We start from the raw sequence: 11575 nt of genomic DNA on the forward strand, positions 1-11575 counted from the left end.
TTTGTTCTCCGCTTCTGTGCTTTTTCAGATTAGCTAATTCAGAGACTTCATTCAGTGGTGGAACTTCACAGCCTGTGAATAACCCAGATTTGGTGGAGGACTTGTCACAGGCTCAGCAGCAGCAAAATGAGTCTTCTAATGCTGCTGAGACCACTGAGCAGAAGCCTGAGGAGGAGGTGAGATGAAATAATAGTAACTTTTCAATGAAGCAGAGGCATGGAATTTTGTCATTATATTGTCTTACCTGCTCAGATTTTTTTTTTTTTAATAGGATCACAAATTTTTATCCATTTGCCATTTTCATCTTCTGATTCCCCAATTTCCTCCTGTGCTGCACAGCTGCACAGATAGCTGGCAGTTGGAATGTGTGCAGAGCAGCACATGGGTCTCACTTAGCCAGAGGGGCCATGAGCTGGTGCTGCATTCAGGACCAAACCTTCAACTGCCGCAACTTATTTTGTCTCTTGTGAGCCAGCAAAGTGAGACCATTGTACTGTTCTGCTAGTAACTGATGTCTTTAAAACCATTGTTTTTACTACTTCAGACTATGCCTTGTGTACCATCCAACAGTGATTTTTGGTGATTAAGTCATGAAGACCTGAAGTTGGACTAGGAAGTGGTTTTGGGGTTTTCTGGGCTTGGTTGGTGTTTTTTTGTTTTTTTTGATAGATGTATTTGATATTCCTCCTTGTAGTTTTTTTTTTTTTTCAGCTATGAGGTCCTTTTTCATTAAGTAGTAGAATTCCAGGAGGGAAACAAAAAGTAACACGATGGCAGGAACATGTTGATCTGGGGAAAGATTAGAAGTACTGAAAATAGTTGTATGTTCATAGCATTAGAAAACAGTGTTGTCCAGAGATTGTTGTAGAAATAGTTTGAAGCCAAAAGGATGAGTGATAATGTGAACTCAGTGTGCCCCAGACACATCTTACAATATTCCCTGCTTTGGAGTTTGTTGCTCCATTGGAGGTGATAAGTGGGAAAGACAATCTACTGAACCAATGAGAGTAGAAAAGCCTGCATACTGCCTTTACACTCACATTTTGGGCACATTGTGCATGAAGGACAAAGCTCTGGAAGGTGCAAAATAACTAGTTATCAATTATTAACAAATTCAAAAGATCTCTCCAAAAAACCTCTTGAATAAATGACTTACGGGGAGGGTTTGTGAGGGTGAGAATAACTAAAAGCAAGCAAACAAGTAATGAAAGAATACTTGCAGTTGTGTTAGTTGAGATGATCATGTTGTGGATCATCAGTCCCTGTGATTTTACAAGCAGAAGTTGATGCCAATGTTATTTTGTTGTCCCTGTGGACTAGGAGAAACTGTAAGCTACTTTTCCCAAAGAGACTTGTTTGGCTTTGTTTGGACAGAAGTCAGGAGGGCTGTAAGTAGGGTTTGAAACCTGCATCCGTGGAGGGGATTGCAGCCCTGTACTCCTGATGAAGCTGTTTGTTCCTTGCAGAGGTGGTTATTTTCGGTCTGAATTGCCTTCTGTTTTCATTCTGCAGCAGCAAAGAACCAAGCGAGGAGGCTGGGCCAAAGGGAGAAAGAGGAAGAAGCCCCTGAGGGACAGCAATGCCCCCAAGTCCCCCCTCACCGGGTACGTGCGCTTCATGAACGAGCGCAGGGAGCAGCTGCGGGCCAAGAGGCCGGAGGTGCCTTTCCCAGAGATCACCAGGATGCTGGGCAACGAGTGGAGCAAGCTGCCCCCCGAGGAGAAACGGGTACCCCTGCACTCCTTGTCCTTGCTGCGTGATTGCTGTCTAGTGAGGAGGGGGACACAGGCTTTCAGTTGAAATCGTGTCTAGGAGGGTATTTCAAAATGAGGGGCACAGGTTCACATGATGAGCCCTGGCAGGGCAATGGCATCTCCTCCAGGAGACCTGTATCCCCCAGGGAATGCCAGAATACATCCAGAATGGGGATTGTTCTCATGAGCCATCCCACAATTCGTGTGATCCATCTGGATGTAACTCTGCTGCTCTGGTACATCTGAGACTTGTAAGGCCAAACTCTTGGGGTGTGATGTCTCCTAACTGGGAGTCCTGCGGCCTTCTGCACTATCTGATAAGTGAATGAAGCTCAAGGCCACATTTGGGCTGGTTTTTGGGGCTTTCTGGAGTGAACCTTGCTAATGGGTTAATTGCTAATGGGTGTCCTACTGTCCACACCTGATTGCCAGTTGGAGATTACTGCAAAGCAGTTTGGAAATTCCAGTGCAACTGAATGCTCTCATTTGAATTTAATCTTCATATTTAACTTGGAAAAATACTTAAAGGGTGCAATGAAAAATGAGATGAGACAAACTAAGATTTCCTTTTGCTGCTTTTTACTAAACTTGTAGAATACAACTTACAGAGATGATATGAAATGGTGCTTGTGCACTGTGATTTAGCCATAATGGAAAATATGTGGCAAGGCAAAGCAGTTGATTTGGCAGCAGGGATAATGAGAATGATGTTGCTTAGAGAAAAGTCAGTATTGCTTCTATGTAAGGCTGGAAATTTACATCCGTGGAGAGGATGTCTTGCAGTGATGAAAATGTCTACTGGGAGAGAAGGGAAAAAGACATCTGCCCCCTGCCCTCTGCACTTAAACATATTCTTATCATGTCTCAGGCAGATTTTTAACCTAGGAAAAAGGAAATTGAGTTCAAATCTCTATTCTGCTTTTTAAGTCACTGCGGAATCTGTCCTTGAGTAAAGCTGTAAGTTTCTAACTCAGAGCAGGTCAGGGGAAGACTACTGAGCCCTTTCAGCAACACATTACTGGAAATGGAAAAAAAGAATGAGTATCTTACAGACAAATAACATGTCCAAAAGCAACACCAAGCCAGCATCACCAAATTTGCACCCCAGTCCAGATGGGGTGCAAATCATCAGCAGGGTCAATACTTTGTTGCAAATGTATGGAAATCATAACTTATATGTATTGTCATGATGACTTAAAGAAAATACCAGGTGACTAAGGTTCGCTGATTTCATTCTTACCTTCATTCAATTTTAAACTCATTTGGAGAAAATTGGGAAGGAAAGTTTTTTCTTGAAAGGATCCCATTAGTAAGCATTGTGACCTTTCATTAAATGTTTTTCTGTTCATCAGTTCCCCTAAAGAATCCTCCAGCTATGCTCATTCTGTGATACAGATGTGTGAAATACCTTCAGGCTAATAAAAAAAGGTTTCTGTTAACCAAAATACAGATAGATTATATCAATTTAAAAAAGGTTTCTATTAACCAAAATGCAGATAGATTATATCAATTAAAACCAGGCTCTTTTATCTTAATGCTGCTCTTTCCAATAGTCATGATGTTTTGTTCACCTCTCAGGTGTACCAAGTGTGTGGTGGTGCATTTTGTCTGTGGGGAATGAAAATGATTGCATTTGGAACTCCACTGCTGAGGGTCTGAACCATCTGATAAGATGCTGCTGTTTGGCAGCACTTCATCCTGGCCACAGAGCAGGAATTCTGACGTGTTTGGTCTGTAAAGTGTAGGTAACATTCAGTTGAGTAGAGTAGCAAGTTACTCCTAAGCCTAGCAAAAAAAAATTAACAGAATAGTTATTATAAAAAAGAGAGAAAATGGGACACCAGAGTACAGTAGTTTTATCCAGAGATCTTATGTCTTTGCACATCATTGTTTCTTCACTCCTCTCCTGTTTGCATAGGTGAAGTGGATCAGCACTTCATCTGACAAGTTGTTTTTCTTCCCTTCCTCCTGAAGGGGAGGAAACTCCCTGAAACTCTTGGGCTTTTTGTTTCAGCGATACCTTGATGAAGCAGACAGAGATAAGGAGCGATACATGCGGGAGCTGGAGCAGTATCAGAAGACTGAAGCCTACAAAGTCTTTAGCAGGAAAGCACAGGACAGACAAAAAGGCAAATCACACAGACAAGGTATTGAATGGGACAAGGGATGTACCTGGCTAGAACAGAAGATTCCCAGCCAGTTATGCAGCCTGACGCTCCTTTAAAGCCTTGGATTTAAAGGCTGGTTGAAAAGTGAATGTGTTCTTTCTATGGCATTTACCTCAGCTGTGTGTAGAGGGAATTAGACTTATGTGACTTTAACTGTGTGTGGATTATGTTGGAGGATATGCTTTAAGAGCATCAAAGTAAGACATAGCTTCTCTGTGGCTTTGTAGGAGAGCTCCAGAAGTCTGTCTAGAATTGTTGTGTAATTAGGGTTGTGTAACTGCCTTAATTATTTGGTTCTTGTTTTCCTTATTTTTGTTTATTTTGAGAAACTTCTTGTTTGTTTTCATTTGCAGATGGGGCAAGACAGCCAGCTCATGATCATGAGGTAAACCTCTTAACTTTACCTTTACACACTAGTGGATAGACTTTCAGGTGAAAAACTTGTAGTGAAGTCAAAACCCAGTTTATCAGAAGTTGGGTGTGAATTCTACCTCTTCCTAATGCAGGTTTGAAAAGATAGAAACACCTGAGTTTCTACACTCATTGGTATGACAGAACTAAATTTGTTAAGTCTCAGGTGGGTACAATTGAAAGGTAAAATGGAGCATAGGGTACACTTAAAACCTAGGTCTGTTTTGTAATGCAATGTTAAGAACTTAAAAATAGTGTGAGACCTCAATAAACCAGCCAAGTTAGCACCTTTAGGTGGCTGTTTTCAGGTACTGATTTTTTACAGTAACACAAATGCTTGTGGCTTCCTTGAGAAGAAAATCGGTAAAGCAACACAATAACTGGAAAATCTCTGGTTTAAACCTCTTCCTGCTCTCCCTTGCCCTCTGCATATGTAAGTATTGGAAAGGAGTGATAATGTCTGGAGATAAAGCTCATCAACTGCAGCACAGGCATCTTACCACAAATCTTGTGTTTCCTGGCTCACCCTGGTTTCTCTCTCCTTGAAATGCTGCAGCTTTCTCCAGTTGAATTACCTGGGGCCCCGGAGCTTCTTTCATGGTTACCAATAAACTGCAAACAAAGGGCAGTGAAAAAAATCTTTCTTATACACAGCCTCTTCTCTTGTAAGCAATAGGGCTTTCTGAAAGATCTGTTTTTCTTTGGGAGGTTTTTTGCCTTGGGAAAGCAATCCAGTTGCTTCTAATGTGTTCATTACAACAGTGACAAGGCTGAGCACTGCTGAGAGGTGAAGGAAAGCAAGTTTCACTTTCAGGAAAATGTTTTAGTAGCATGTTTTTTATATGCCTTTTATTAACTCCTAAAGGAAGTGCTTGCAGTGAGATTATCCTTCAGGAGTACATGGTCCCCAAATTTTCTGATTCTACAGTCACTGAATCCAAGTTTGTCTTTAATTGTACAAAAACTGAAGGCTTCAAGTTCTAGGTTGACTGTGACTGTTACATAACGTTTAAGTTATACAGGTGGCAAACAACGAATTTGCAGTCTTCCCTCTTACCCTTCTAATTCAAGCTATCATTGCTGATCTTTCACATCATAAATGCCATTAAAAATGAGCTCTCCTCACCCTGTGGGACGTTTGAGCTTCATCAGATACAGCTGAACATCAACCTGTCACTCAGACATCCTACTCTGAACTGTGCCTTTGACTACTTGGTGTTTTTCACCTTTATATTTATAAAATCCCACATGCTTATCACCTGATGTGCTTTTGCACCTTTTGTGCAGGGAAGTCAAGTATTATAATCCTGTATAGGTGGGGAATAAGCAGAAACAACTTAGATTGCTTTTAGAAGTGTCTGCTCAAGTTGTTACTGGGAGTGAGGCTAAAGCTTTTTGTCATTCTGCTGCTTTCTCCTGTCCACACTGACTGTTGTAGCTGTGTTTGTGATTAGCAGGTACAAGCTGATGAAGTTATTTCTTGAGAGAATATAAGAAAATAAGGTCAAAAAAAGCTTTTTTCTTTCCCTTGCTCCACTTGAATGTTTATGATGTAGTTTCTGCTAGTCAGTGTTGAAGTTATTTTAAACACTGTGCATAGAGTTGACCTCTAAAGAGTTTCATGATGGGCAATTCAAATACTAATTATAATAAAATATAACTAAAGGATGAGAGAGAACTTTTAATAGATACTGCCTTGAAAAACATGCACACACTGTCCCCTGAGCTCATCTGTGGGCGTGAAATAGAGCATTTTTCTTCCTTCAAATTTCAGTTTCACAAATATGACATATAGCAATATACACTGGAACTGTGGTCATCAGCAGCAAACCCCCTGGATAATTGTTCTCCATTATTCTGTTATTGTCTATTTCCTCCAGCTCTTGATTCCAAGTAGGTCTGGCATCATGCACTCAGTTACCCTTGTTAAAGCTTTCAAAGGTTTGTGCACACAGGCTGAGGAGAGCAGGGGTTTCCTCATGGTACCCACTCTAAGAACATTTAATGGAGCAGTACATTTATTATATCTGTTCCTTCCACTGTCTGCAGCCTGACCATGGCAGGAAAGGTGAGCTTAAACCCCCTCAAATCTCAGCTATCTCATTACCATACTTCACCAAGTCTCTAGGAACTTCAAGTCTGATTCGTTGCAGAATCTTCAAAGTTCAACCTCGGTTTTAATACCCAGATGAGATTGTTGACCCTTGAAGCATCTCAGTCTTATTTAAGGCAAATGATAGAAACAATTTCGATTCTCTTTTGGTTTGAGGGATGACTAAATGATACAGGAACTGAACAGACTTTTCAATAGGAGGTCATCAAAGCCTTAGGATTTTAATCTTCAGTGAACCTGAGAGTGGCTTAAATACTTCAGGGTTCTCAAGAGGACTTTTTATATTCTTGGTAATGTATTTTGTAATGGGAGAGTGCTGATGGTTTTAATGATCACTGTTCGGCTTAGTAGAATTTCTTGCCTTTTGGGAGCTGGACAGTTACATCTAAAACCTTAATATTTTTTGGTTTTTTACCTGAAGAACCTGTATCCTAGGGCTGCAAAGAGAATATTGTCTTCTCTTTGCAGTACTCTCTCCTCCACCATCTATTCTGTAGGGAGCCAGTGATGATCCAAGCCAGTGGCTCTTTGCACACAGGTAGTAATAGTGAGCATGAATCAGAATGTTTAAGATGGATATTCTGTAAATGTTCTAACCAAGCTTCATAACTGTCAACATTTCTTAATGCACATTAATGTTGAGAATCTAGATTTTTATCATCTGGGATGAATTTATTCTTAGCCACCTAGGCAGTGTTTGGACAAAATGAATGCATTATTCACACTTCTGTGTGTGACTTCTCTTTTCAAATATATTCTTGAGACATTTGCCCTGTAACAGCACATACAGAACTTCAGTGAAAAGCACACCCAAATAAACCCTCCTGTGCCTCTGAGAGCTGGGAAGAGTTGCCCTTCCCTCCAGTCTTGCCTGTTTTTTGTGTGTCTCCAGCTGATTCAGGCCAAGTGAGGTTTGAGCTCTCACTCAGTAAATGCAGAGCTCCACAACTGTAATTGTGCCAGACAATAAAAGCCAGCTTATCTTTAAAAGCAATCAATGGACAGTCTGTCTCCTGAGGGAAGGACAGAGTAGCTGTAGTTCCATCTAGCCCTGTCTGTTGTGCTTGACTGTCAGGCATTCAGGGGTGGCAGACACCACCCCGAACTCAGGGCCAGAATTCCCTTATCAGCTGTCAAAGCTTGGGGTTGTGTGCTGGACACCAGTCTGTGTAACACTGCAATTCTGGGTGATGAGGCTGTGGCACATTGTCAGCCGTGGTGTTCGAGAGCTGTGAAAAGCTTTTGTTCTCCACAGACACTCTGTCCTGCTTAACTTTGCTTCTGTCTTAAGTTACAGGTTGATTGTAGTTGCTGCAGTTTATCAAACCAAATTTGTGTTGGCTTTGTCCATAATGATTGAGGTGCTAAAACAAGCATTAATTCCTGTTGATTTAGAAGTGGTGATTGAAGTATATCATAGTAGGCGTTATTTGGCTTGAGTCAAATCATGTTTTGTACAGTTCTTTGACTAAGTTGTAGAGCATTTCCTGATTTAAAAGTGTTTTTTGCTTTTTTGCTTTGGTGGTAAAAGGCCAAGAACCATGAAACTCACTGGGCATTTGGCTCACTGTGTCTCCTGTTTGTTGATACTCCTGTAAAGACTGTTTCAGAAAGTGTCAGTTGGTTAATGGTGGAAAATATAAATGCATTCAGATAGTTTTTAAAACTGAAAAGCTCTCATGTATAATGCCATTAGGGTTAAGGAGTGTATTTTTAGTATGTTGTATGTTACTTCTTAATGTTGATATTTGATTAAACCTGTATCTTGAAAAGCTAAGACACATCCTTTGGCCTTTTTTGGTAGGAGATGGAAGTCTCTTTAATCCATACAGCTTTCAGCTGCCTCAGGTTTTGGCCTCCTTGGCTTTTCATTCTCAGGATCAAAACAGTTAAATGAATCCTGAAAACAAACTGTTGAGCTATGTTATTTCTCTTTCTGTTGTAGAAAGAAACAGATACAAAGGAGAGATCTGTCTTTGATATCCCAATCTTCACAGAAGAGTTCCTGAATCATAGTAAAGGTCAGTTTAAGTTTTGCACGACCCTTTCCTCCTTGCTTTTCCCAAGTTCTTGGCAAATGCTGTCCATCTGAGAGTCCTTGCAGTCTGCCATCTCAGCTCAAGTAAGACTTGGGTATAGTTTCTGCCTTACCTTACCTCTGTATATACACAGTGACTGAAAAGCAGTTTTTCCTGGCATTGTCTTGCCAAATCAGCCTTTTTTGAGAATGTTTCAGATGTTTATTCCAGCCAGTCCAAGCTGTGTCTACTGTTGTACAGGACTAAGAAATATCTAAGATATATCTTGATGGTGATCCAGGCTGGTTAGCAGTATTTTATTTCCCCTCATATGTGGAAGATTGCACTGATATATTTTCTGTTACTCTGTTAGATTTCAGATCTGTGTGTCTCAAGAGTTGAGTATTTTTTGGCAGATTTCTTGAAGACTCTCAACTGGACAGATTTTAGATTCACATGATTTTCGTGGTCAATAGAAAATTATTTTTGTAACTGGTGTCTTGTCTGCAGGATTCCTAGCACTGCTGCTAAACTTTGTGACTCTGATTGGATTTGAAGTCAGTCTTGCAGTCTTCCTCCCTAATCAATTTCCCCATTCACTTCCATTCTGATGCTTTGAATGTTTTCTGATTTGTCTCTCTAGGAATTATCTCTATTTATAATGTGCTGCTGTGGGTGCTATTGTCACTCTGTGATGTTATGCATTTTATCTATAAACCACAACTGCACCATTAGTGATTGTCATTTGAGCACTCCAGAACATTCTGCCCCATTGCCTACCGCTCCTAGAGGTGTTTTTGGCAGCGTTTTGACTCTCTGGGCACGGCTTGATGTTCGCAGCCCGTGAGGCGGAGCTGCGGCAGCTGCGCAAGTCCAACATGGAGTTCGAGGAGAGGAACGCCGCCCTGCAGAAGCACGTGGAGAGCATGCGCACGGCCGTGGAGAAGCTGGAGGTGGACGTGATCCAGGAGCGCAGCCGCAACACGGTGCTGCAGCAGCACCTGGAGAGCCTGCGCCAGGCACTCACCAGCAGCTTCTCCGGAGTGCCGCTGCCCGGTGAGGCCGCCAGTCCAGGGCACGCGGTCTGTGCCGTGCCGCTGCGCTCTCGGCTGTGTCTGAGCTTCTGTTGCATGGGATAATGAGATACTAAAAGGCACGCAGGGGAAAGTGCAGAGTCAGTGCTTTATTTCAGCATGACATTTATTTTCTTATTGCTCTTACTTTTGCTAATAAAGTGAGACACGTCTTCAGTCCTGGCTCTCCTTCACTTGTTTTATGAAAATGGTACTAAATAGAGTAGACAGGACTTGCAGGTTCCTTGATTAAAATAAAAGCTGTGTCTGTATTGTCAGCTGCCAGGGAACCCACTTAGATTCTGTGAATACCCAGCTGAAAGAGTTTGTTATAATCAACTATGAGACCCAAATCAAAGAGAACCATGCTTCATTAGTCCTGATATCCTTGGAACTACTCACTTTGTGGAGTTAGGAGGACATTGTTTAGCAGAATCTGTCACGAGAGGTGGTGCATAGCAAAATCATCTCCTATAGCAGTTAGTGTGTTGGCACAAATTACCCTTAGCATAGTGTGAACTTTTTTGGATTGCTGTGGTCATCAGGATACCTTGTGGCTCATTTCACTGTGTTCACTGTAGGCAGCGGGGAAACCCCCACGATGGAAACCATTGACTCCTACATGAACAGACTGCACAGTATTATCCTGGCCAACCCTCAGGAGAACGAGAACCTCATCGCCACGGTGCGCGACGTGGTGAACCGGCTGGAGCGTTAGGGGTAAGTGTTCTCACCAGGCTGCCCTCGGTGCCTCTGGCACCTGCTCTGCTGCTCATTCCTGTGCTGATCACCATATTGTACTATCAAAAAGGTTTCCTCCTCAAAGCTGCAGGAGCAGGTTGTCTTAATGAAAGTCAAATTGGGTTGAAAGTATTCCACGGCATTAAAGGGTTCTGAAATTCCCTTTAGCTCCAAGATCTTTGTATTTGTATAGGGTAAAAGTTCTGACAGAATGGTAACAGGGTGACTAATTTAGAAGAAGGTTCCTTTCTTGAGTGAAGTAAATGTAAAAAGATTTCAGCAGTAATTATAGAAACTGATGGGCATGAGGAAATTGTCTCCAGAGGTTACAGGTGAACTCAATTCTGTTATAAACTGAAAATACTCTATCTGGCTCTGTAGCACCTGTAGTCAAGCTGTTCTAATTAGGAAAGTTTAGATGCAAATGGAACACTGAGGTATGGTTTAAGCTGTACGTAGCATTTTCTGAGACTAATGTTTATGTGGCTTGTGCATAGGTTATTATTGAGCTCATGATTCTGTATTTTTGCTGCTCTTTAACAGCTGAGAAAACTGTAATAGAGAATAGAGTAGAAAAACAAACTTAAAAAGAAGTAAATACCAGTCTTTCTGCATTGCTGGGCTGCTTTGCATTTCCCACACCTCTCACTCCCCCACTTCCCCATGGTGCACAGCACTAGACAGCCATGAGGAGTTTGCCTCTTGCTATTTTAACAAAGTACATACCCTCATTCTTTAGGCATTTATTATGTAGAGCTCTACTGTACATGTCTTGAATAGTGTTTAGAAATGCAAATAAAGCTGCCTTGTGCCATCTGCAAATATGAAGACAGGGCTTTTCATCCTTTCTGATGCTGACCTTTTGTGGTGCTGTGTAGAACAGTTAATTACACAGCTCCCATTATGGTGTGGCTTTAGCTGGGAGATCATTGTCCTTCCGGAGGGTAGCCAGATGGAACGGACTGCAGTTCTGAGAGATGACTGAGCTCCCTGCAGAATAAAGCAGTGCCTTTACTGCTGCTATTTATGAAGGGAACAGCTTGTCGATCCAGGTCTGGGATTTTTCAGCAGCTCATCAACCTCCTCCTTTTTGTATACTATTTTCAATTAGTTCTCAGGCTCAGAGAATTGGGAGGGGAGGTTTTACAGAATGGCTGAGAGGGAAAGCAGTTTCTCATCCATCCTTTATTAGAAGGGTATGGATAATTGTCCTTTAAGCACCTTGCTAGAAAAATCATATCTCAAAACTACTAAAATCTAGACCTTCATTCTCTTGTCAGGTGGCTTCATCTTTCCT

The 11575-nt window shown here is 41.7% G+C and overlaps 1 protein-coding gene across 2 annotated transcripts in view; it reads left to right on the plus strand.

Annotated features, from left to right (window-relative positions):
- Positions 1 to 11575, plus strand: part of HMG20A (high mobility group 20A) — a 40077-nt gene that overhangs the window by 23100 nt on the left and 5402 nt on the right. Inside the window, exons 3-9 of one of the 2 annotated variants that reach the window (XM_063412501.1) lie at positions 29 to 176; positions 1516 to 1728; positions 3769 to 3901; positions 4276 to 4307; positions 8392 to 8467; positions 9305 to 9520; positions 10119 to 10257. In XM_063412501.1, coding sequence (XP_063268571.1) covers positions 29 to 176; positions 1516 to 1728; positions 3769 to 3901; positions 4276 to 4307; positions 8392 to 8467; positions 9305 to 9520; positions 10119 to 10255 — 955 coding nt within the window. In that variant the 3' untranslated portion in view covers positions 10256 to 10257. Of the gene's footprint in view, positions 1 to 28; positions 177 to 1512; positions 1729 to 3768; positions 3902 to 4275; positions 4308 to 8391; positions 8468 to 9304; positions 9521 to 10118; positions 10258 to 11575 lie in introns of both variants that reach the window. The other variant, XM_063412503.1, reaches the window with a different exon arrangement.

Source organism: Prinia subflava, chromosome 15, assembly GCF_021018805.1.
Source record: "Prinia subflava isolate CZ2003 ecotype Zambia chromosome 15, Cam_Psub_1.2, whole genome shotgun sequence".
Classification (NCBI taxonomy): Eukaryota; Metazoa; Chordata; class Aves; order Passeriformes; family Cisticolidae; genus Prinia; species Prinia subflava.